General features: G+C 35.8%; 1 protein-coding gene across 1 annotated transcript in view; it reads right to left on the bottom strand.

Moving 5' to 3' along the window:
- TOX3 (TOX high mobility group box family member 3) overlaps positions 1-22,929 on the bottom strand; it is a gene marked incomplete at its 5' end in the record, with an annotated part of 78,141 nt that overhangs the window by 13,544 nt on the left and 41,668 nt on the right. The window contains 2 exons of the mRNA XM_017882978.1: positions 12,958-13,212; positions 17,320-17,385. Coding sequence (XP_017738467.1) covers positions 12,958-13,212; positions 17,320-17,385 — 321 coding nt within the window. The remainder of the gene's footprint in view (positions 1-12,957; positions 13,213-17,319; positions 17,386-22,929) is intronic.

Genomic DNA, 22,929 nt, shown 5'->3' with positions numbered 1-22,929 from the left:
TATCAGTTTTTCCAGATATCAGCGAACTTATTAGATTAGCATCTCCTCAGATAGGTTTGAACTGTTGCAATGTTAATAGGTCTGACCTATTGCAGGATGATGGTCTCCGTTCATTTATTAAATGTAAGGACCCATGCCAAGAAGTTGAAAGGTGAGAAGCACAAAATCCAAGTATCTAGTCCAGAATATTTCATTATAGAACTGTCAGTGGATAAGGAAGGCAGGAAGGAAGGAAGGAGGGAGGGAGGGAGGCAGGGAAAAAAGAAGGAAGAAAGGAAATTAGCAAAACTAAATATAATCTTTTAGCTCTTGTTTCTGATTGAGGAAACTGGTGGCAGAGAAAGGAATGAAGCAGAGACCCCACCCATTCAGGCTCATCCATTAGTTTACCATCCTTCCCACACACATAGCTGTTATGAGAGAAGGCAAAGCCATTCTTTATTTTATTCTCCCAGAAATGCACAAGACATGCAGAGGATGAGCCAGCAAAGCATAGAGCTTTAGTTTCACAGAGCAAACATCTGTTTGCTTTAGGGCACCCTTTCTGTGAAATCCTCTGTGGTTAACCAGACGGTCATTCCGATTCTGAATTACATTGTCAGCGGCATCTGGAAGTCATTCAATGTCTTTTGGTTTGGATATCACTTTTTTCATTTAAACCTACTTTGTTTTCTTTTGTGCAATCCACCATGATTTAATGTACTAATGATTTTTTTCGTAAATATGTATAAGAAAAAATCATTAAAAAAAGATGGTAGAGATCATCAGAAATAGCTTTTTCTGAAACTTACTGCAGTTACTTTACATGAAACTTTCTCTGTTCTTGGTAGTCATACAGAAAGGCCTTAGAGTTGTTGCTGTTTGTTCTCTATTTTTTTTTTAATTCCAAAGAATCAAAAAATGAAGACACACTTTTCAAATGACTTACTTTAAGACATGTCATTTGGAGTGAGTCTGTGATTTTGCTGAAACCAAATTCTCTTGACTCACAGTGACCCAGAATCTAATTTTATACACAAGCCTATGAATTCTTAACTGTTCCTTTTTTGAGTCCTTCTGATAAGGCTTATTTTTGCTCTTTAAAGAAGCAGAATGAATTGTAAATAACTAAATTGGAGCATTTGGTTTCTTCATATTAAATATATAAATGCCACTCAGTAAGAAGATCTATCAAAGAAAACTAGTTGAATAAATCATGGTCTACCCATACGTCAAAGTGTTATGAAGCTTTTAAAAATAATGAATTAGATTTATGTGCATTGACCTAGGGCAGAGTTTCTCAATTTCAGCTCTCTTGACATTTTGGACCAGATAATTTTTATTGTAGGGGCTTGTCCTGCACATTGAGGGGGCTTGTCCTGCGTATTGTAGGTACTCAGATGCATCCCCAGCCTCTACCCACTAGATGCTAACGATGTCCCTCCCCGTACCAGTCATGACAATGAAAAATGTCTCCAGACTTTGCCCCGGCAGGGCAAAACCACTCCCAGTAGAGAACCACTAGCCTACCCAAGATACAGTACATAAAAGGCAAGTTAAAAAATAACTATATAGGACAGCCTCATTTCCTTTGAGGAAAAAAAAATGTGTATCCTAACATTAACAATGGTTACATTATAAGGGGTAGAATGGGAGGAGCCGGGGGTGGGGGGAGGGGGGAGAGTTGCAACTTTTTCTATGTACATGTGTATGCCATTTTGATAAGCTGTGACCACAATACAAAAGTAAACAAAAACTAAAACACTTTAATCAGAAAAAAAAAGAAGATAATGCAAGTGATTAAAAGAGGCCGTCAACAAGTGTTAGAATATTAAATACATACATTTTCCGTTTCTTAATAATTTTTCAATAATTACTGTGAAATCCTGGAGGAAAGTGTCATGAGTATCAGAACACCACACTCCCTTGTATCACTGGCAATGTTCTCCTTCATTATTCCTACAATATTACGTTCTACTTGCAGGTGTCTTTCTGCAGATTGTGTGGATTTTATGTTATCCGTTCATCCTAATTTTTTTTTTTTTTTGGTTGGAATTTTACCACATTTACTCATTTCTCCTAGAAAATCTGAGCTATCTGTTCAGTCTTCCATGTTCTCTTAAAGTTTAACCACTGCTCCCTGATATAACTTCCACCCCAAAACTACTGGTAATTATGCCATCTAGCTTATTCTAAATTTTCTTCTTCCTATATGTCTTTCAGAATGCTTTTATTTTTTGTTTGTTTGTTTGTTTTTAGATGGAGTCTCACTCTGTTGTCCAGGCTGGAGTGCAATGGCACGATCTCGGCTCACTGCAATCTCCGCCTCCCAGGTTCAAGTGATTCTCCTGCCTCAGCCTCCTGAGTAGCTGAAACTACAGGCATGCACCACCACGCCTGGCTAATTTTTGTACTTTGAGTAGAGATGGGGTTTCACCATGTTGGTCAGGCTTGTCTTGAACTCCTGACCTCAAGTGATCTGCCCACCTCGGCCTCCCAAAGTGCTGGGATTACAGGCATGAGGCACCGCACCCGACCCAGAATGCTTTTTAAAAATCTTTCCATCTTATTTAAATCTAGATGTTTTAAAGTATCTATGGCAAATTCCAGGGCACATGTAAATGAAGTATTTTAATTCTGACTGTATAATTCTAAATTAGTTAACTGGTATGGCCATGAGAATGTGATCATCTGATTTCTGCAGTGTTCTCATTAGCAGAGAATTACTTTGCTCTCTTTGCTCCAATGCCTGTGAAAATCTGCACATATAGGTGCTCGATTGACTCACCCCACACCCAGAGCATTTTTTAGATGGCTCTCATGGCCAAACACAAGGCCAAGAAGCATGTCTCCTTGGCTTCATCAGCCCTTCCTGAATTCCATCTGCAATTTACACCTTTATTATGGATCTTGTTGCTGGGGAGCTCTTGTTGATGGACAACCAAGGTTCACTGTACTAAAAAGGAAGTTTTACTGTGTGTTTATTACTATGTGCCAGCATTTGTGCTAAGCTTAATATGCACTTTCTAATTTAATCCCCTAGATTGCTTTCTGCATTAGATACTAGTACTATACTCATTCTTAGACACATAAGAATGATTCCCCAGGCCCCCAGGCTAGCAAGTGAATGCTTGACAGGAAACCTGGGCCCTAGAGAGCCATGGTATCTTCATGGTAGAGGTGTGTCCTGGCAGAGAGAGATGAATGAGACTCTGGGATCTCCACTGCCATCATCCCCCTTTAACAAAATCAACTCCATTTCCATGTTTTATAAATTGAGGTTCCTCATAATATTTCATTACAAAAACAAAACAAAACCAAGGTTCTTTTGCAGGGTGACAGTATGGAAACCATTCCTGAAGAGTACTGGGTGTGGGGCCAAGGCTTTGCCAAAACTTAGAATCATCACATAGTCTTCAGATCCAAAAAGATGCCATCTCCCACTGGACAAGATACCAAGGACCTCTAGACTATTTGTAAAGTAACCTCTGACCCACATAATTGATGCATCAAAACGTGCTACCACTCACCATGGTTCACAGTTAGTCGATAATAACTTCCTATGAGTGAAGATTATAGTATAAGAAGATCAATGGCTAAAGTGTCTCTTTGGAAATTCAAGCTCCTTTAGGGCCACCAATTATTAACAACTGCCTTGGGGAACTTGAGGATCCTCAATAGCTCCAATCATTTTCCATAAAAGTAACCTTTAAAAGATGTTACCCTTGATCTTAGGACTACCACATGAAAAGAGAAAGATGTCAGCTCAGCACAAAAGTATTTATTGAGCACCTACTATATATTAGGCCAGAGAAGGCAATATATCAAACCTTCTATCTTCAAGAACTAGGAAATTACCATGTGATTATTTTACACATTAAACAAAATCCTGAATGGATGGACAAATTTACTACAACCAAGTGTAGGCCAGAATAATTTTATATACCCCATCAAAATTGCTCACAATTTTTCCCAGTAGTAGTGACACAATAAGGAAATGTATAACCATGAATATAGCCCAGAGAAATTTAATGTGCTTTTGTTAATATTACTTCTCACTTACAAAAACTAAGTCCTGAAAGATTTACCAGTGATCATTTAAAGGCAAAGCAGCTACTGGGTTATAAGAGATTGCCCACTCTCATAACCAACAATAAGAGTTGAATGCTGGTAGCTTTTTCAACTCCTTTCACAATTACATTTTATATGTAATCTTCCTTTGTATCATTTCCTAAATTTTCAGTATTTGGGAAAACTCATTCTCTCTTCCTTGTCTTGTTTTGTCTTCTAATTGGCGATATTAGATAAGAGTTTCTCAACCTAAGTGGTACTGACATATTGGTCTGGATGATCCTTTCTTGGGGGAGGGATATTCTGTACACCATAGAATATTTAGCAGCATCTCTGGCCTCTACCCACTAGATACCAGCAGCCGCCCCTGCCCTACCAGGTTGTGACAACCGAAATGTATCCAAACAGTGGCAAATGTCAAAATCCCCTTCATTTGCAAACTACTGTATCAGACCTAAAATATCATAAAAATCATCTTCTTGGGGGAGGCAGGTAGTGAATGTTCAAAGCTTATGTTCTGTTCCTAAAAATAGAAATCATCCACATAAACAAGATTCCACTTTGATAAATATTGGAAAGAAAATAAATAGGTTATACAAAAAAGAGTTACTGGGAAAGGATGGCTACATTTAACTGGGTCAATAGGAAAGATCTCTCAAAAAAGATGGCATTTGAGCTGATGCTGAAGGATGAGGAGAAGCCAACTGTGAAGTGAAGGAAAAAGTATGTTCCATGCAGAGGGAACAGCATGTGCAAGGTCTGAAGTGGGAGAGAACTTGACATGCTTGAGAAAAGAAAAGGTGGGCAGGAAAGCTGGGTGCAGGGTAGGCAAGGTAAAGGGTGAAACACAATAGGCTTGGAGAGATTGGCCTAATTGTGTAAGGTGGGGAAATCATGGGATGCTTCCCCAAGGAGATGACCTACTATGCTGAGGTATAAAGGGAAGTAGAAGCTAACCAAGCCAGGGCATCCCAGACAGAGATGAACATGTACCCAAACCTGGGGCAAGGGCAAACATACCACCAATAAGGAAATGACAGTCTAATGTGACTGGGCCAGGAAGAGCATGGCCAGCTGGCTATGAGGTTGGAACAGCAAGTCATGGCTATAAAGAGACAAGGTTTATTGTCTGGGTTAGGAAGTCTGGATTATTATTCACAGTGTAGAAGGCTGCCATTGGAATTTAAAGCATGGTATATATCTAGTGGGACTATTCATTGCAATAAATATTAATTGACCATACCTCATAGGCAACCAACCCATCTAAATCAATTGCGGACATTTCTATTTAGTTTAAATATAAATGTACAGCCTATCACCTCAATCTGTGTCTCTAAGAATACCCAAAGATTAATTTTTGCAGTCACAGAAGTTCACTCAGAATGGGTGGGCCATGGATCTCATAAAATGCTTTCACTAATAGGAGGGGCACTGCCTTCTATCTATTGGCCTGTATGATTCATGTCTGTGGTGTTCAACAAAGCCTTCTGGTTTCTGTATGTCTTGGTGTGGGTAGGGGAGTGCTTGGCTGAGGCTCGCCTCCCTCTCCACCTGAAGAAAGAGGCTCTTTGTCTTTTTTAAACAGGAAAAATCCAATGAATGGATATTTTGGGTAGTAATCCCTCATTTTCTTAAATTGCCTGAAACCCAGTCTATTATTGAACATTAATCATTTGAGTGAGCGGTTAAAATTTGAATAATGTTATATTAATAAGGAAACTTTAGATCACTAACATAAATGAAAAATTAAAATCACTCATGGCCAATGGAATGCCAAATAAACACCAGGAAAAGAAAATAATACTGTTATAGTCAGTGTGGATACTGGGGCCTGCCTAAGGCTCTGGGCCTGAGCTCTGCTTTCTTTAACTTAAGAAGGCTAAAAGAAAGGTGTGAAAGACTTAATTAGCCCCAAACTGAGTCTTTCTCCTGGACTTAATCAAGATTAAAAGAGAATTGAAAGGTGAAAAACTTTCTTACTGTGTAAATCACTATGTTATAATATCGTGTTTGTACTTCATATGAAGGTATGTCCTAGGGTAAGAGGATATGAGAAGAGAATGGATAAAACTTGCTCTAATTTCCTTAAAAGAGAAAGCTCTACATATTTAAATCTTTTTCACTCATTTTTTCAGGCCGGGAGCAGTGCCACATTTATCTTTGTGCTGCACACTTAGTAGTACATAGTTATACATACTATGGTCTTGCTTTGTTTTGTTTCTTTTTGCAAATCTAAGATACAAGCTTTCACATTGACATTTTATTTTAAACATTATACATTATTATTCCATATTACCTGTTTATACTTATTACAATGGCACTTGGGTTGATTTCATCATTAAAAATTTTTTAAATTTGAATATGCAAATATGTTTAATGTATCTTCTATCTATACTTGCACATAAATATTCTCTGTAACGATCCAATATTAGGTTTTCAAAATAGAGCATAACATCCAGTTAAGAAGCAACTAACCCAAATATATTAGAGTGTGACTAAATATATTTTCACTGTGCCAGTTTTTTAATCAATATGTCTGGAGAAATGAAGTAATTAAACAATTATCAGCAATAAAAATTACTTTGTATTCATAAATATCAGAGTTAACTGCAAATAGGAAATGCAGGCCAGTAATTTTATGTTCAATTATTTAATTATGTCCTATAGCAATGTTAAAATTTTATTTCCAAATTAACAACGATCAAATAGTTATGCATAACTACTACGTTTGTAACTCCAATGAACCCTGACACAGTCATGCCAAAAGCATACCAATGATAATTACAGACCTGCGTGCCACCACCTTTATATTCATCAAAATATCTGCACTGAAATAGATCATTTTTACTTAACAACTACTCTCAGGGTTGTAATCAGACATACCTACCCATGAAAGTTTTGTAAAAAACAGTGTTCCCTAAAGTTAATTAATAGTTTATTGGCAAAATAAAATTTTCAAGAGTTTATTATGAATACTTAATGGTAGTTTACTCATGTACCTGTAATTGCTTTTGTTTTACCAAAGGGACAGCTCCATGCTTATTTTATTCAGTTCTAAATTGACATGTTAAAGAGCAATTCCACTTTTATAGCTGGTGATACTTTGAGCCCCCTCCCCTCCATTTTAACTTAGCAGTCTAGGTATGCTCTTAATAACAAGTAAATATCCTTTCATTATCCTTTTATTCATTTATATATTGAACAAATGAAATATTTATTGAGAGCCAAGTATATTCCAGGCCCAGGGATGACACCAAACGGACCCAAGGAGCATTTGCCTTCCTAGAGCTTCTATTCTGGTAAGGAGGAGACAAGTGGGAAGCAAGCAAAGGAAACCATAGCAAAGGACGACAAGGGCAGTGAATAAAAGGAACAGGGGTAATGGTATACACAGTAATTCTCACTTCTCCAAAAAATATTTGAGCCATCATGTCAGTTTTACGTGGGAATCTGAGTGCTGTAAAAGGGTGTCTTTGCTGTCTCTGAACCATCGCTAAGTACTACAATACTTAACTGTAGATGATCTATGTTAAAAAGAAGAGACAGGGAAGTAAACCACGACCAGCCTTCTCATACCACTTTCCTCTAAATGTTATAAACCAAACAAGTAATCATGTATCACACTGCACAAGGGTTAATTAGGTTTAGTATAAGTTTGGAACACAGTCCTACTTTGACAGATGACCCTCAAGTTAACTCAACCCTAAAGACAATTCCTATCTGTTTAGAGTCAGTAGTATGCACAGGCCAAGAATAAAGAATATTTATTTTAAGCTCAGTATGGTACAAGGCTCTACAAAGAAGGCAGCTTTTAAAAGTGTCTGTGGTCTGGGTATTTTTGGCAGACAATTGTCAAGGTATAGTAACAGCTAAATTAAAGTTGGCTTTTGACAATAAGCTTCTTTCAGGCAGCAGTCAGACTGAATCTCTGTAATTCGTTGAGGGGACACTGGTAGTCAAAAAAAAAAAGGAAACACAAAACAATTTCGCAAACAGTATAATCAAGCTCTAATGATTTAAAACAGGCCAGGTACAGTGGCTCATGCCTCTAATCACAGTACTTTGGGAGGCCAAGACAGGAAAACAGCTGGAAGCTAGGAGTTCAAGACCAGTTTGGCCAACTGACAGCAAGGTCCTGTCTCTAGAAAAAATTTTAAAAACTAGCTGGACATGGTGGCACACACTGTAGTCCCAGCTACTCAGGAAACTGAGGATCACTTGAACACAGGAGATCGAGACTGCAATGAGCTATGATCACACCACTGTACCTCAGACTGAGTGATAGAATGAGATCCTCTCTCTAAAAAATATGTAAAATTAAAAAAAGAAAAAGATACACAGCACTTAGTAGGTGCTCAGTAAATATTCATTGAAGGTCAATATATGGTTTCACTTTTATAATTTAGACTTCGCGCAGATAGGTCTTATTCCATTCAATGTATATTTTTGCCTATATAAGTTGTGACTTTTATATCGTTAATTTATAGTAAAATAGCTTTTGACCATAACTTGACCAAAGTTATTCAATCCGTAAGATAAATATGTAAGCATTCAATTCGTATGAGAAATTGCTTGTCCCCCCATGGCTAAATAGTCATCATCCTGTGGACTGTAGCTCCGCAGCGTCTATTGACAATGGCAATGAACGCGTTCATAACAATAATAAGGGCTTGTTTTAATAGAACGTTCCATGCATTAAACACATTAATGACCCATGAAATAACTGCTTTATCTGTAACACATTAAAGCAACATTGCTAAAAACAATGCATTAATTGAAAGTCTACTATTTCTCTAAACGTAAGATTTTTTGAAGTATAAAATGGCATGAAAGTCATTTTCTTAAAACAAATATAATAATTCAGCTTCAAAATTAGAGCCATGCCAAATGATGGTATAAAACTTCTAAAATAAGCTTGGTAATTTTAGATATAATATTTTGATAAATTGCCATTTTTCTATCAGAAATGGTATCTGTCTGGATTATGACTTAAGAGTCTTATGAATATTTTAAAAGCTCATAATTTTCTTCTCTGCATAAGTGTCTCCTATAGGACCTTTTCCTCTCTTTTTCTCTTCCCTTTAACAGGTATGAATACTACCATACTCAAACACTTTTCTTACTTCCATCTTTTTCAATTTTCTAATACTACATTTGATATTGCTAGAGCACCACTATAGCATTTTCTGTAAATATGTGTGATCACAATTAAATCCAAAGTAGTATCAAACAGAAAATGTCAGTCCTCTAAGTATGGAAATATAATATATGAAGAAAAGTATGTGAATTATCAGTGTGTTTTATAAATTCTCTTTTGGGGGGCATACAAAATATCAGACCAGAGACAATTATTTTACTGTCTGTTTCTTAGATATCAAAGAGAATTTTGAAATTCATCAAAGCTAACCTTCTGTTATGTACAACAGGCTAAGCTGAAAAGAATGTTAACAAGTTCAATTTTCATTCAATCAGCACTACTGCTCTCTGAAATGTTTCATTGCAGGAAAGAAATAAAAATAATCTATATGGTAATTATGAGGATGAATCCCCCAGTAACTTTCAGCTACATGAAAGGTCAGTTCTATTCAAGATATTTTATCAGTCCCCTGCACATACTCCTGTCCTGTCATTTTAAATCTGAACAGCATTTTATTTTCCCATTTACAGCTACCTGCAGAATTAAGTACTTAAGCCAAATAAGAAAAAAAAAAAGAAATGTTGAATGCTGGCAAAGGCTATAATAGCATAGAGATAAATCGTTCATCTGCTCTCTCTCAAGCCTCTAGGGCTGCAGATTTTTCTTCTCCTGGTGCACTGTGGGTATTCAAAACTTGTTCAACATGATTTCATTTCATTTCAGGCACTGCCTGAGAAAACTAAATTACAGAATCAATCATACAGAAGGTCAGAGTGAGACTTCATTACAAGTATTGCATGCTTGCATGAATATCTTTCATTTATGACTGACCCAATATGTCACAATAGCTGTCTAGTAAAAATAATCCACTTTCTGAAATTGATGTACTACTGATGTCAATGCTACTCAGCAGGCTGGGCAGATTATAGAGAGGTGTTAAAAAAACACACACACACACACACAAAACCCTTTGGAACGCACATTGTAGATTTTTAGAATTGCAATCTTTTGTGGATTAAAACAATTTCCAGGTGATCATCTGAACTGACAATAACGCTTAGAGGTGACAAATTTTTAAGCAAAATATACTGTTGATTTTGACTTGCCAACCGCATCCTGTTTTAAGATACACGTATTCACGACAAGCAAATCAAGGTTGTTCTTTGAAGTCACAAATGCATCGACATTCAATTTTTCAGCAATTCGCTTTTGAATACTGGGGCATTATTTGCATATTTTGAAATGTGAATGCTAATCACTGGACTCTTTTTAATCCCCTTTTTTGTTCCTGCCTTCTGTTTTTAAATATAATGGCATAAATTTAAGGAAGATAAACATGTTGTGCTTGTTGCCAACAATAATGCAGCTAATCAGTAATGTGACAAACTGTCACTCTTTCTAAAGGAAAACCGATGAAGCTCTGAAGAAAAGCTAGTTCAATACAACATCAACAAGCTGGCTTTTCTTCTTATATGATAGTCTTAATTCACCATGGCAATCCTTAACAGACAGCCATATTCATTTGGATAATAAAAGTTCTTACTTGCATAAGGTATGAAATATCCAACACACACTCAGAAGCTGAATGCATGATGTATAAAGTATTATTTATTATTTTTCTGGTGACCTTCCTAAGGGAAATCTCTGAGGAGGCTTCTGTGGAGTGTTATGATGTAGCCAGCCAACTCAGTACCCGGAAGGAGATACAGAAGAACCTTGACATAACCAATATTTAACCATGCCTCTGGCGATTCTGAATTCAAGTTTATAGGTGAACATGTCAGGTAGTACATAGAACAAAACCAACGACACATTGTATTCATCATAATTCTGTCCTAGTACTTTTATTTTTTCCAACATTTGTGATTTAAAACCCCATGACATTTCTTCAAGGTGAAATTCTACTAGAATTTTCAACAAGATTAGTTTGTTTCAAGCCAAAATAAATATCACTCAGGTTCAGCAAAACTTCAAAAAGGCACCAATAAATGTGATGAGGTCCATGTAAATACCATGACAACAGCCTGCACTTAGCTAAAGTACCTATACTTTTAAAAATCAATGAAATAATTCAACTGCTTTAGTGATTAGCCATACATTACAAAAGAAGCATTAAAAATTGAGTCCTCTTTCCCAACACCAGTCCGTGAAAGCATTGTTCTTTAAGTGTATGTGAACATCATAATTATTTTATGATTCCATCTTTAGTTCTTTCCAATATAGTAAATTCAATTGACCATGAAATGAAATTTCATAGTCAAAATGCCTCCTTTACACTTTTTTATGGCAGCAATAACAGTTTTATAGCTTTAAGGCAAGGTAATTCATCAGATGTTTAATTTAAAGGCAGATTCTTATATTATTAATAAATATTTACCAATTTAATAAACTACACATTTTAACATACATTTAACTATTTCTGCAACTTAAACAAGCCTCACAGAGCATCTGTGAATGACGGTGAACCCTGGCAAACTTTCTTGGTGACTAAACACACCCATTTTATTTTTATTATTTTCTTAGCAAAACACTGCAAGCCTGGCTGTAGAGAAACAGAAAATAGAACCCTCCATTCCAATGTCAAAGGTAAAAAATATAAGAAAGTCCCCAGGAAACAATTATTTGTGATGTCGAGTAACGTTTATGAATACTTAATGACTATTTCTCGACTGTTCACTGAATTCTTTTCTGACAACAATAAAAAAAGTACAAAATTAAAACCCCGATGTTCAGCTCAAACACAAAAGATCACAGGCAAAGAAAATTATGTTGCTGCAATCTTATTTGGGCAAGTAATCTTATATTTCAGAGAGCACATTGAATCTTTGCCCCACTAATCCACTACATATTTTGCAATCGTATGTTGTTATCTAGAGAATTAACAATGAAACCAATAAACATCACTGGCATGGTCCTAATGCGCACAGAAATATGTAAACAAGCAAGAGGATTTGTTTTTTGTTTTACCAACACGTCTATTTCCTTTTATCAGGGTTTTTTAAAAAGCCCTATAAACTATTAATCTTGTTTTAAAAATGTCAACTTAGTACCTCACCTAGATAGACACAAATGCATTATATGCTATGATGGAAAAAAAAAGAAAAATCCCAGCAGAAGAGTTTAAAATACTTAAGCAGATTTACTCTAGTGATTGCTGACTATAATTGCACACTAAGAAAAATAGAACCAAAATTATTGCATTAGTTATCTTGGCTCTCTGGAGTGCCTTATTCGATGTTTATGACAATAAACAACACAATTAGGTGTATTTCACACAATCACTTGTTCTATATTTTTCTCTGCTGGGTATAAGCAATTATACTTTTTCCCTTTTTTGGTATCTCAGTTTGGTATTTCATTTGCAGTAAGAGTAAATTATGTATCGTAAGCATTATAATTCTAAAAATTCAAAAGACCTAGGCACCTGATAAGGACTTCCATTTGTAAAATCTTGCCTGGGCAAACTTTCAACGAAGCACACTTTTGTGTTAAACTAACAGCAAGGCAAGATTAGCTACTTCCAGTCCAATGAGTTGGACTTTAAAAAAAAAAAAATCATTTTAAATCACCAGAATCTTTTTGGATCATCTTGTTTTTGGTTACTGTCAACCAACCCAATACCCTTTTGTTCAATACCAGGCAGCGATCCAGTACCTGCATGTAAATAGCACTAGGATCAAATAGCACGTTTCAGAACATGGACTCTCAGATCTTTACCATGATTTGTGCAAATGATAAAAAATAATTTAAGTAATAAATGTGGGGCCTACCATATGTAACCCACTGCTATGAAGTACGCCATCTTGTTCCACGAGATTTCTTGAGATTGTAATGGAAGGGAGATCCAGGCTTTGAGGGGGAAACTGGGGTGTGAATTCACTTCCCTGGGGAGGCAATGGATCGCTGAGGGCTTGAAAGGGTAGCAGTACATCCGGCATGCCTAGGGCAGGGTCTGACTCTGGAGGAGGTGTGATTGGTGGAATTTCGAATTCCTCGTCCCCAAGGCTTGGTGTATGGAATGTCTGCTAAAAGGAAACAAAATATAGATATCTTCATATTCTGTTCCTGTATCTTATTCCTCCTGGGAGGGAAAGAGAAAGACATTGCATGAAAACACTACATACATATCTAAGCCAAATATTTATTTCTCAGATGAAAACATCTTAAACACAGATTTCCATATATAAAGTTTTGCTGATCATTCTGATTAAAGATTTAAGTCTCATTATCATATGGTTTTAATGGAGTATCCGTATTAACAGTTTTTTAATGCCTACTTAATTAGCAACATCTGTCTTTGTTGTTAGTTGGAGCATATAACAAATTGCTACTTTATTGATATGTTAGTGAAACAGCTCAAACCGCTGACACTATGCACATGCTTTATAAAATGCTGATGATTTTGTGGCATGTACACACACACACACACACACACACATTAATCCAGAAGTGAACATTACATATATTTACTTTCTGCCACAACATATAAAACAAGTAATATTAAATTTGTGGTTTGCTTTTTTAATTTCCTCATTGGTATATTCCCAAGTGCAGTGACTACTTCTATGGAAATTGTTACTATGCGTAATACAATGTTTTATATAAGGATTATCACAGCTCATATTAAAAAGATGCCAGCGCTTTTACTTAAACTATAAGGAGGGTTATTTTCTTTTACATGAACATTTTAATATGCATTTATCTGAACATTTTCTACCAGTCTTCTGCTTTTTAAAGATAATCTAGAGAGCATAGAGCTATATTGATATAGAAATACTAACTAGATTTGATGCTGTTCACCTACTTAGACAAGTATTATATCTCAAGACCTAAATAAGTCTTAATGCATTGTTTTTCTTCACTGATACTGAGATTCTTAAAGGCAGTATTTTAAAATAGGGACTCGTGATATAAATCAGGGTTGCTCTACCCAACCACACTAACCATTTTGGGGGGGATTTTGTTGGTGAGAGGTTCTGGGGAGTGGCAAGGTCTAGGTTTTGGGGTTATTTTTGTTTCTTTTCTTTTTTCTTTTCTTTTCTTTCTTTTTTTTTTTTTTTTTTTTTTTTTTTTTTTTTTTGGGTCAGGTGAAGGGTTTGGGGGACTACTCGTATTTTTTATTCCTAGCTCAGAGGGTCAAATTTATAGTTCATTTATTATTAATAGTATTTGAAAGAATGAACTGGTGCAAGATAATTTGATCTGCTATTAACAGTTAAGAGGACTAATTAAGTGCTGAAAATCATCATTCTTCAAGCTATCAATCATGATATAACGTAATGACCACTTGAGAGGAAAGAAAAACTCAAGAAAAAAAAAGCAACAAAACACATTTCTTACATATAGAACCTGTCAAATGTTATTTGTATCTCACCAGAAAAAAAGAGGTCACGAGCTATGGCACTCTATGGTGGGACAACTGAACATCTTGAGGTTCTTAGCAGGCTCAATACATGCAAAACATCATAGCAGAATAATACATTTGAATGCTAGACTAAAATATTGGATTTTCTGACACATGCATTCTAATAATGACCCCAAAAGCTGTCAGTTTCTAACTGTGGAACCCCTAGTTCCCAAACACAAAGGGATGAATTGGCCACAAACGTGGTTGGCTAATGAACATAACCCTATGGTTGCATTTGCCGTTATTTTGGCACTAATGTGGTCTAGTAACAGATGCAACTGTAATTTGTGACTCATTTGCTACCCCATTACTGCTTAATGAAATCTAACATATCACATTAACAATACGGATAAACACTCATTCTTGATATGTGGCATTTGGCTGTTTTCATTACCACTGTAATTAACACTTGAAATATTATTTCAATAAATATTTAAAGTACTTTAAAAATGGTCAGGGTAATCATGACACAGACAGAAAACATAAAGCAAATGTGTGAATTTCAAACTCAGAGTATCCTAGTCCCTGTAGTGTTATCTACAGGACAATATCCATGAGAAGGGAATTGGTTTCAGGCACAATTTAGACTTTACAGCAGGCAAACCTAAAGTCTTCCTGAATTAGTTTACACTCATTAAAATGTTAAAAAAAAACAAAACAAAACAAAACAAGTAAATTTACTTTTAATGCAGTGACTGGGAAATTAGGCACATGCTATAATGTAGCATTAACATTTACTTGGGCTTTTTTGTTCAAGAAAAGATGTACAGAAAAATCATTATATAAGATTACTTCCAAAACTAATATAAAACATATCTATGTTAAGCAGTCACAATTAGGCAATTAGGAAGGTTTTTATTTTTGTTAAGGAACAGAGAGAGATGTCATATGCAATATGTCCCTATGGTGTAATTTTTTTAATGACAAATTAATTTCAATTTAGGATATTACAATATCCTAACCTAATACAATAATCCAGTGGAATAACCAAGAAAATGTTAAAATGTTAAACTACCTTTAATGACAGATAATATATTAAAGTTAAGCTTTTCTTAGAGAAAAAAGGAATCCAAAATGCTGGATGTCTAAGATTATAAAAAAATAACCATACATGGCATCAACAACAACAGCAACAACAACAAAAAGACACACTGACTTTGGTAACTGTGCCATCTGACCAATATCAGATTAATCATTTAGAGTTTATGCGATTATTTTTTACAGATACTGACTTTTCAATGTTTACCTTGAACATGTTAAAGTAGTATGTACATGGTTAAATACCATCTGTACTGAAATGTTCAAAACATTTGTTCCTTTTGATAAAAATGCAAATCTGGAGAACTGTTGTATCAACATATAACAGCCAATGTCTGACACGGTGAATTATCACAGCTGGAATTAAATTGTCTCTGAACAGCTGCTGGCAGTAGAGCTTTCATCAATGTTTGATTCAAATGTAGGGAAAAAAAATCCTACAGAATGAAACATCATGTTGTCCTTACAGATGGGGTTTGTGTTCATTATCACAAACAACACAGCAGCCAGTGCCAAACAATATTCCCTTATCTAAGCTGTCTTCTTGGTTAGAGAGAAGATGGTCACTATAAAAATGATTAATCTAGGAATACCCTTAATTCTTGATTCCCCATTTATTCTAACAATTTCTCTAAGTTAATTTCTTTCATAACACTTGCCTCCCTTTACCAAGATCATTTATGAAGCCATTATTATTTTCATTCTCTGGGGTCAAGCTAGTTCAGTTTCCTGTATTTGAATGTATCTGGAAAATGAGGACTTTTTATTACACGAACTGCAAGAGGAAATGTTCCATTTGGGTCAATTTCACTTCTGTTTGTTCTTGTTCTAAAATCTTAAATCTCACACAGTCTACCATTTTTAGGAAACCATTTTTTTATCTAATCAAGATCGAGGTTTTTCTGGAGGGCAGGCCAATGAGACCAAACAGCAGTCCAAAATCAGTAATAGGAAATGCAGTAAAAACAGCAGCAAGAAAACGATGCTTGTTTCATCTGCACCCGTAAACTGAAGATAGACCCAGAGATAATGAGGTGCTGCATTTAGATTCCATTACCCAGTTTCCCCAGCTGCAACCAAGTCTTGGAGCATGCCAGCCACTCATTCATTCATTCAATAAATATTTATTGAGCACCTACTACTGCCACGCACTGTAACAGGCTGTGGGGATCTAGCAGCAAATTACAACACTCATTTCACATCACCCCAAGCCCCAAGAAACTACAATACTCTTCTGTCACATGGTTTCCCAAACCATGGCAACTTAATGACAGTTAATTATCTCTAGATATATGTGAAGGTAAAATAGTTTCCATTAAAAGTCACTTCTAGCCTAGTTTCTAAAAAAGTAACCACTTATCTGCTTAGATACCAACACTGTATGTGTGTGTGTGTGTGTGTGTGTGTGTTTTAACATACATTCTTATATATTTATTTTTTGTTTGCATTTTTTTTAATTCAAAAGATTTGTATGAAGTTACTATCATTAGTAACAGTCTACAGAAAAGTGATAAAAGACTTATCAGGTTTTCTTTTCCAATAAGCTTTTCTCGTTTCTCCTCCAAAGTCGTTACCTTGTGCCACATAGGAGAGAGATAAATTTGATACTTTGTTTTTCCCTTTAAGCCTATTAAATTATCTCAATAACACAAAAAACAGGAACAAACATATTAAGACAGTCACCTACCTCACTGGCAGTGAAGAACCCATTGTTCGCCTCAGCCATATTCATATAGTTATTATTATTTCCAAACTGAAAGAAAACAGATTGTTTTATGTTAATATGGGGCATAATAAAGCATTCTGGCTGTGATTTGGAAAGAATGCTGGTATTGCTAAATAAAAGAGGGTTTTATCAGCCCAAATGCGAAACATGACAAAGGTTTCAAGGCACTATGCTATACTGTCAGCTGGTTCCCTCAGAAAATAAAGCACAGAGTTAAGATAACTCAATAACTCTATAAAATAGTTTTGTTTCTCATCAAGACTAACTGTGAAGGGAGAGGATTACAAACATTAAGCTAACTGGTCACCAGCGTGTGTTGTTTATTGACTTGGCATTTGTAAGAGGTGAGAGTGAAAAGAGTTTCCAAGAAAATCACCTTGACACATTTTAAAAGCACGTAAGGATTTTATAGCTTACTTTTCAAGAACAGATGTCACAAGTGTGGGTAGGTTAAAATGTGAATTAAAGGGAATAAAATTCAATTCCCAGGACTCAAATTCTATTTTCTAGTGAATGGGGTGTGGCATGAATATAAATAAATTATAAGACTAAAGAATATTTTTAAAATCTCCAAACAGAGCTTAGAGCGATATCTATATCCATCAGAGTTGCTGAAAACAGTGATATTTAATCTCACAATGTAACATTAAGTGCAAAGAGGTTTAAAAATAAGCGGGATCTTATGAACACAGCAATTTTTACTTCATTCTCTAACACAATGGGCCATTCATATCATCACAAATAAGACCGTATCAGCATTTCAGACTTAAGCTCTTTACTTCTAGGGACCTGTTATCAAAATGTAAAACTTGGAGTTTGGCAGAAATGTATTTTCAGATTCGAATGGTCTAAATCGGCACATTTTGTTGCTTTAAACATTCCATTATCAGTCTGGCAATATGGAAAGGCTCTGTGATCGTAAAAATCTAGAGCTATATTATTTTCATGATTTTTAACTGGTGAAAGAATGTCCTTTTTATAAAGTTTATTATTTCCTTCCTTTAATGCATCAAATAAAACATAGGTTTGGTCTCCAAAGGGTGAAATATATATATATATATATTCTCTAATATAAATAAAGCTAGTAATTATTTAAAGATACAATTTTCCCAAGGAGAGTGAGAGATGGGTGGATGGAGATAAACGGGTAGGTACATAGATAGATACACAGATAAATATAGAGAATACATAGAATATGGAGAGAGACACATAGATATGAAAGACTCATATAATCCTCTTCCTCAATAAACCAACACTTACTTCTTGGGGGCTCTCAATCCCTGACTCTGAAGGACTTGCATCCAGAAGCAGGATTGGCATGCTACACTTTATTATGTCAGGGATCCAAGAACTAAGCAGGATTTATATGAAAGACTCTAATGGTTCCAGAGTATCCCACAATAGCCAACACACCGAAATACACATACAACGAGCCATCCGAAAAGCTCTTACCGAGCACTCAGCTTCATTTAGGTAAACATCTTTATAAGGATTTCTGAAAGATGAATTGGCGTTTAAGAAAGACTTTTATCTGGTTTCTCTGAAGGCATGTGATATCAAAAACATGTGCATGGCTGCACATGTGCACACGCACACTCACACACATATTTTCCCTTGTTTTCCTACAATGTTAAATATATGCAAGAAAAAGTATTATATTTTAAGTATTTTATTTTCTATCATGAAATTTTTGATGAATGAATGATTCTAGAGTTAAAATCTCAGGTCTCCATGTAAATGTTCCTTTTGGATATTTACGAGAACCTGGGCTCGAGATGAGTATTCCGTGCACCAGTCCTGGCCCCTCCAAACCGCCTAACAGCCTATATCACAACTTCAACGTTATTTAAATGTAGGTTTTGTTGGGGAATTAGAAATCCATTTAAAGCAAACAGCTCATTATCAGAGAGTATTTTTTTTAAGATTAAACTTACTTATTATCTAGTAGCACCTAAAACAACAAAGAAAAATAAAATGGCTATTAAACTAAAGGCCTAAACAATTGAAAAAACAAATTAAGCTTAGAGTGAAATAAGAACTGGGTTAGAAATCCTCTTCTGAACAGTTAGTATGCGAATGTAATTACTGAAGAAACTACAGCTAATCAGCTGTGAATTGTATCCATTAATTAGTATTTGCCCTGGAGAAATGAGAAAAATCAGTAACAACGCTGGCACCGCGGTGCACACTGATGAGCGGTGCAGGCCACACGGCATTTAGTCAAGCAGGTGGCTCCAGTGGTCCAGGTAATTTGAAAAGCTCTCACCTGAAGTACTGAGCTAGCATTACAAAGCACTCCTTGCATATCTTTTGTATCTATAGAAGGCCTTAATTAATGGCTTTTAATTTGGAGACACTTGCGGATCAGGCGGGAACAGTTACAAATCATTTCAAATAGAAGTAAAGGTTTATATTCTGTATTGGGTAAAACAGCCCCACTACAAAGGGGTCTTTAAATATTGACTTGTTGCAGGCAATTGTCTTTCTCCTGCGCAGGTACCTGGGATCCTAGTTCAGTGTAGCAAGGTAGTTAGATAATATACAGGACATCCAGTTAAATTTATCAAATAAACAGCAAATGTGCTTTAGTATAAGTATATCCCACGCACTATTTGGGGTATACTTACATTAAAAGAACTATTTTTTATCTAAGATTCAAATTTAATTGGGTGCTGTGTATTTTTATTTGGTAAATCTGGCCACCCTACAGTGGTGGTTAAACTAATCAGAATGAAAGGGTGGCATTTTCATTTGATTACCTTACCTAGTAATGCTAGCTTGATCTTATTTGTTTTATTTTAAAATGTGACCTATGAATCCTGCTTTAGTCATTTGGTGTAAGAACAGATCTGATTCTGAGAGAAAAAGTGCTCCTTTGGGGCAGGTCTCTAATATAATGACCTCAGAACAATTAACTTTAAGTGAATTGTGTACAATTAAATTTACTTTATGCTCTAAGAGACAGTGACATCAGTAAACACATTATAGTACAAAAACTCCGTAGGTCCATGGGGAAGGGGCCTTAACTGTGTTCACTGACATCTCCCCCAGAACTAACAATGCCTGGAATATTACAAGCACTCTAGTATTTGTTGAAGGGAGAGAGGGAGAAAGGTTGATCACACATAAACTTCAATGCCTCCTAATCACCCATCCTAACTGAAGTCATTTTCACTTACTTTTTAAAGATAATAGTAATAAGTATTCAGCCCAGTGACACCCTCTACATACTTTATTTCATTTAGTTTTCCAAACTGGGACTAATTGTAATCTATTTTCCCAATACCCAGTAAGATAATTATCATCCCTATTTTATAGATCAGAAGACTGAGGCTTCTAGGGCTCAAGTAACTTGCTCAAGGTTATAGATTCAGCCACAGAAGTCTGGCCTCCTCCCTACCTCATGATCTCCAGCACTTCCGTTCCAGTATCTGCGAAAGCTTGAATATTTCACTCAGTGATCAATTCAGTTTTACTTTTTTATCTATTTTACTCAAAGCTAGAATTTCCCAGAGGTACTCAAGTCTAGTAAAATGTTCCTCAAGAAATCGTTCCATGGTCCAGTAAGTTTGGGAAAGGCTGACTTCTCTTTGATGAGTCACAATGCTTGCTATAAAGTTAAAGGCTCTAAGTCCCGCAGTTCCTTCATCCAACAAACATTTATGTGCCTATTATGTATAAGGGGCTGTGCTAGGCACTGGAGGCAATATGATGGAAAAGATGACAAGGTTTCTACTTGGATGAGCTTACATTTTTCTTTAAGGGGGAGACAGGAAACAAACAACAAGCTGTGGATCACTTCCTTTTGTTTCCCCTGCAATATCCTGTGAAACCACTGTTTGGGAAGGCTTGTTCTAAGCCCTTTATTGACAATATTATTTTATTTTCCCTGAATCTTTCTTAGGAAAGCTAATATCCTAATTTTATACCATGGCAAAATGTATTTGTTTTATTAATAGGAATCAACTAAATACGAATTTTTAATTATTCATTCTAAGTCACCTTAACTTGGTCTATTTCTAAACTTTCTAGATTATAACCCTCCACTGATGTTCCCTCAAAGATCCCCTACTCAACCATACATGGGGCCATCTATGCAATTTCAAGAGTCAAAACAAAATATTCCAAATACACTAATGAATATCAGGTGAAGTAGTTAATTGTTCTAAAGGTCATATACAAACATTATTAAAGAAATCAGCCAATTCCAACTGTTTTAAAGACACATAAATGGTCACTGGGAATCAGAGGCATTTGGCATTTACAACACACACTCGTGGTGATAGGTCCTCTTCCATGCTGATAGGCTGTAATAGATGTGATCCCCAAAGATAGAGTCCCCAAAGATATCATTATAAAGCAGAACTAAATTACTCTGTGTTGAACTTCCGTATCTTAATAATTTCATAAAATAACATCTTCATTATACTTCGAGGTAGACTTGCTTTTGCTGCTTGATGAGTAATTATAGCTTGGGCAAATACAATTTATGAAGGACGTCAATTAAAAAGGAGCACCATAGGATTTTTTAGAAACTTATTAAGGACCATCGTGTTCATGGCCTGTTTGACTGTGTGAAGTGCCAAAGTAAATGAATGCAGATTGTTAAGTCTAGCTAGTCCAGCAAAGGAGCCGGAAGAAAGTGGAACAGCCCAGACAAAAACCCATCTGTGATCACAAGACGAATACTTCAGCTTGATGCATCCACACAACATCATTTTCACTGAAATTATTTTGACACCCATGTGAAGAATTGTATAGGCTTCTAATAAAGCAGCATTAACTACAGGGTCTCAAACAGCTAAATGGCACAAACTTAATCCTAAACAAAAAAAGATAATCCTTCGAATTCTCTTTTCTTTTTCTCCCATTAGATTTGTTAGCAGACACCATCCAATTTGATGCCTCACTATGGACATCTGTCAAGTCACTTACACAAATGAACTGTGCCATGATGGATCAAGTGTGCCAAGCATGGTCACATGCTGGCGGAGGCAGGACTGCAAAGTCCACACACACGTGAAGGCTCAGTCAACTACCCCCTGGAAGAGAACTTAGGAGAGATGATCAAGGTTCAACCATTTTCAGCATTAGTAATCTGTTTCAAGACATAAAGCCCAAAGGAGTGAAAACAAGCCAATATGGCAGATGACGATGAATACTGATGATTATCGCGGATGGGTCTGGAGCACCACATCAGGAAGCAAAGCGTGACTTTGTGACTAAAGACCACTACACCAAAGGTTGGGGGTTCAACTATACTCTAGAAACAAAACATTGCAAACAACAGGCTGTGAGGTATAATATAGGAATCTACATATAATTATATATAGATATGTATACACACAAGCATATATGCACACAATTCTGCTAATTATGTATATACAATTATATAGATTTACACACACACACATACATATAATTACACACACATCCACATGATAAAACTCCTAGATGAGGATCCCCTGAGCACCACACTCATACATTCAACTGTCTACAGCACTTCCAATTGGAAGTCAGTAGGCATCTTAGACCTATGTCCAAAACTGAACTCCTCATCTCCTCAAAGCC

This window comes from Rhinopithecus bieti, unplaced genomic scaffold, assembly GCF_001698545.2.
Source record: "Rhinopithecus bieti isolate Rb0 unplaced genomic scaffold, ASM169854v2 scaffold_13375, whole genome shotgun sequence".
In the NCBI taxonomy this organism is placed as follows: Eukaryota; Metazoa; Chordata; class Mammalia; order Primates; family Cercopithecidae; genus Rhinopithecus; species Rhinopithecus bieti.
Note: the sequence above shows the minus strand (reverse complement) of the source record. Positions and strands in the feature narration are given on the sequence as shown.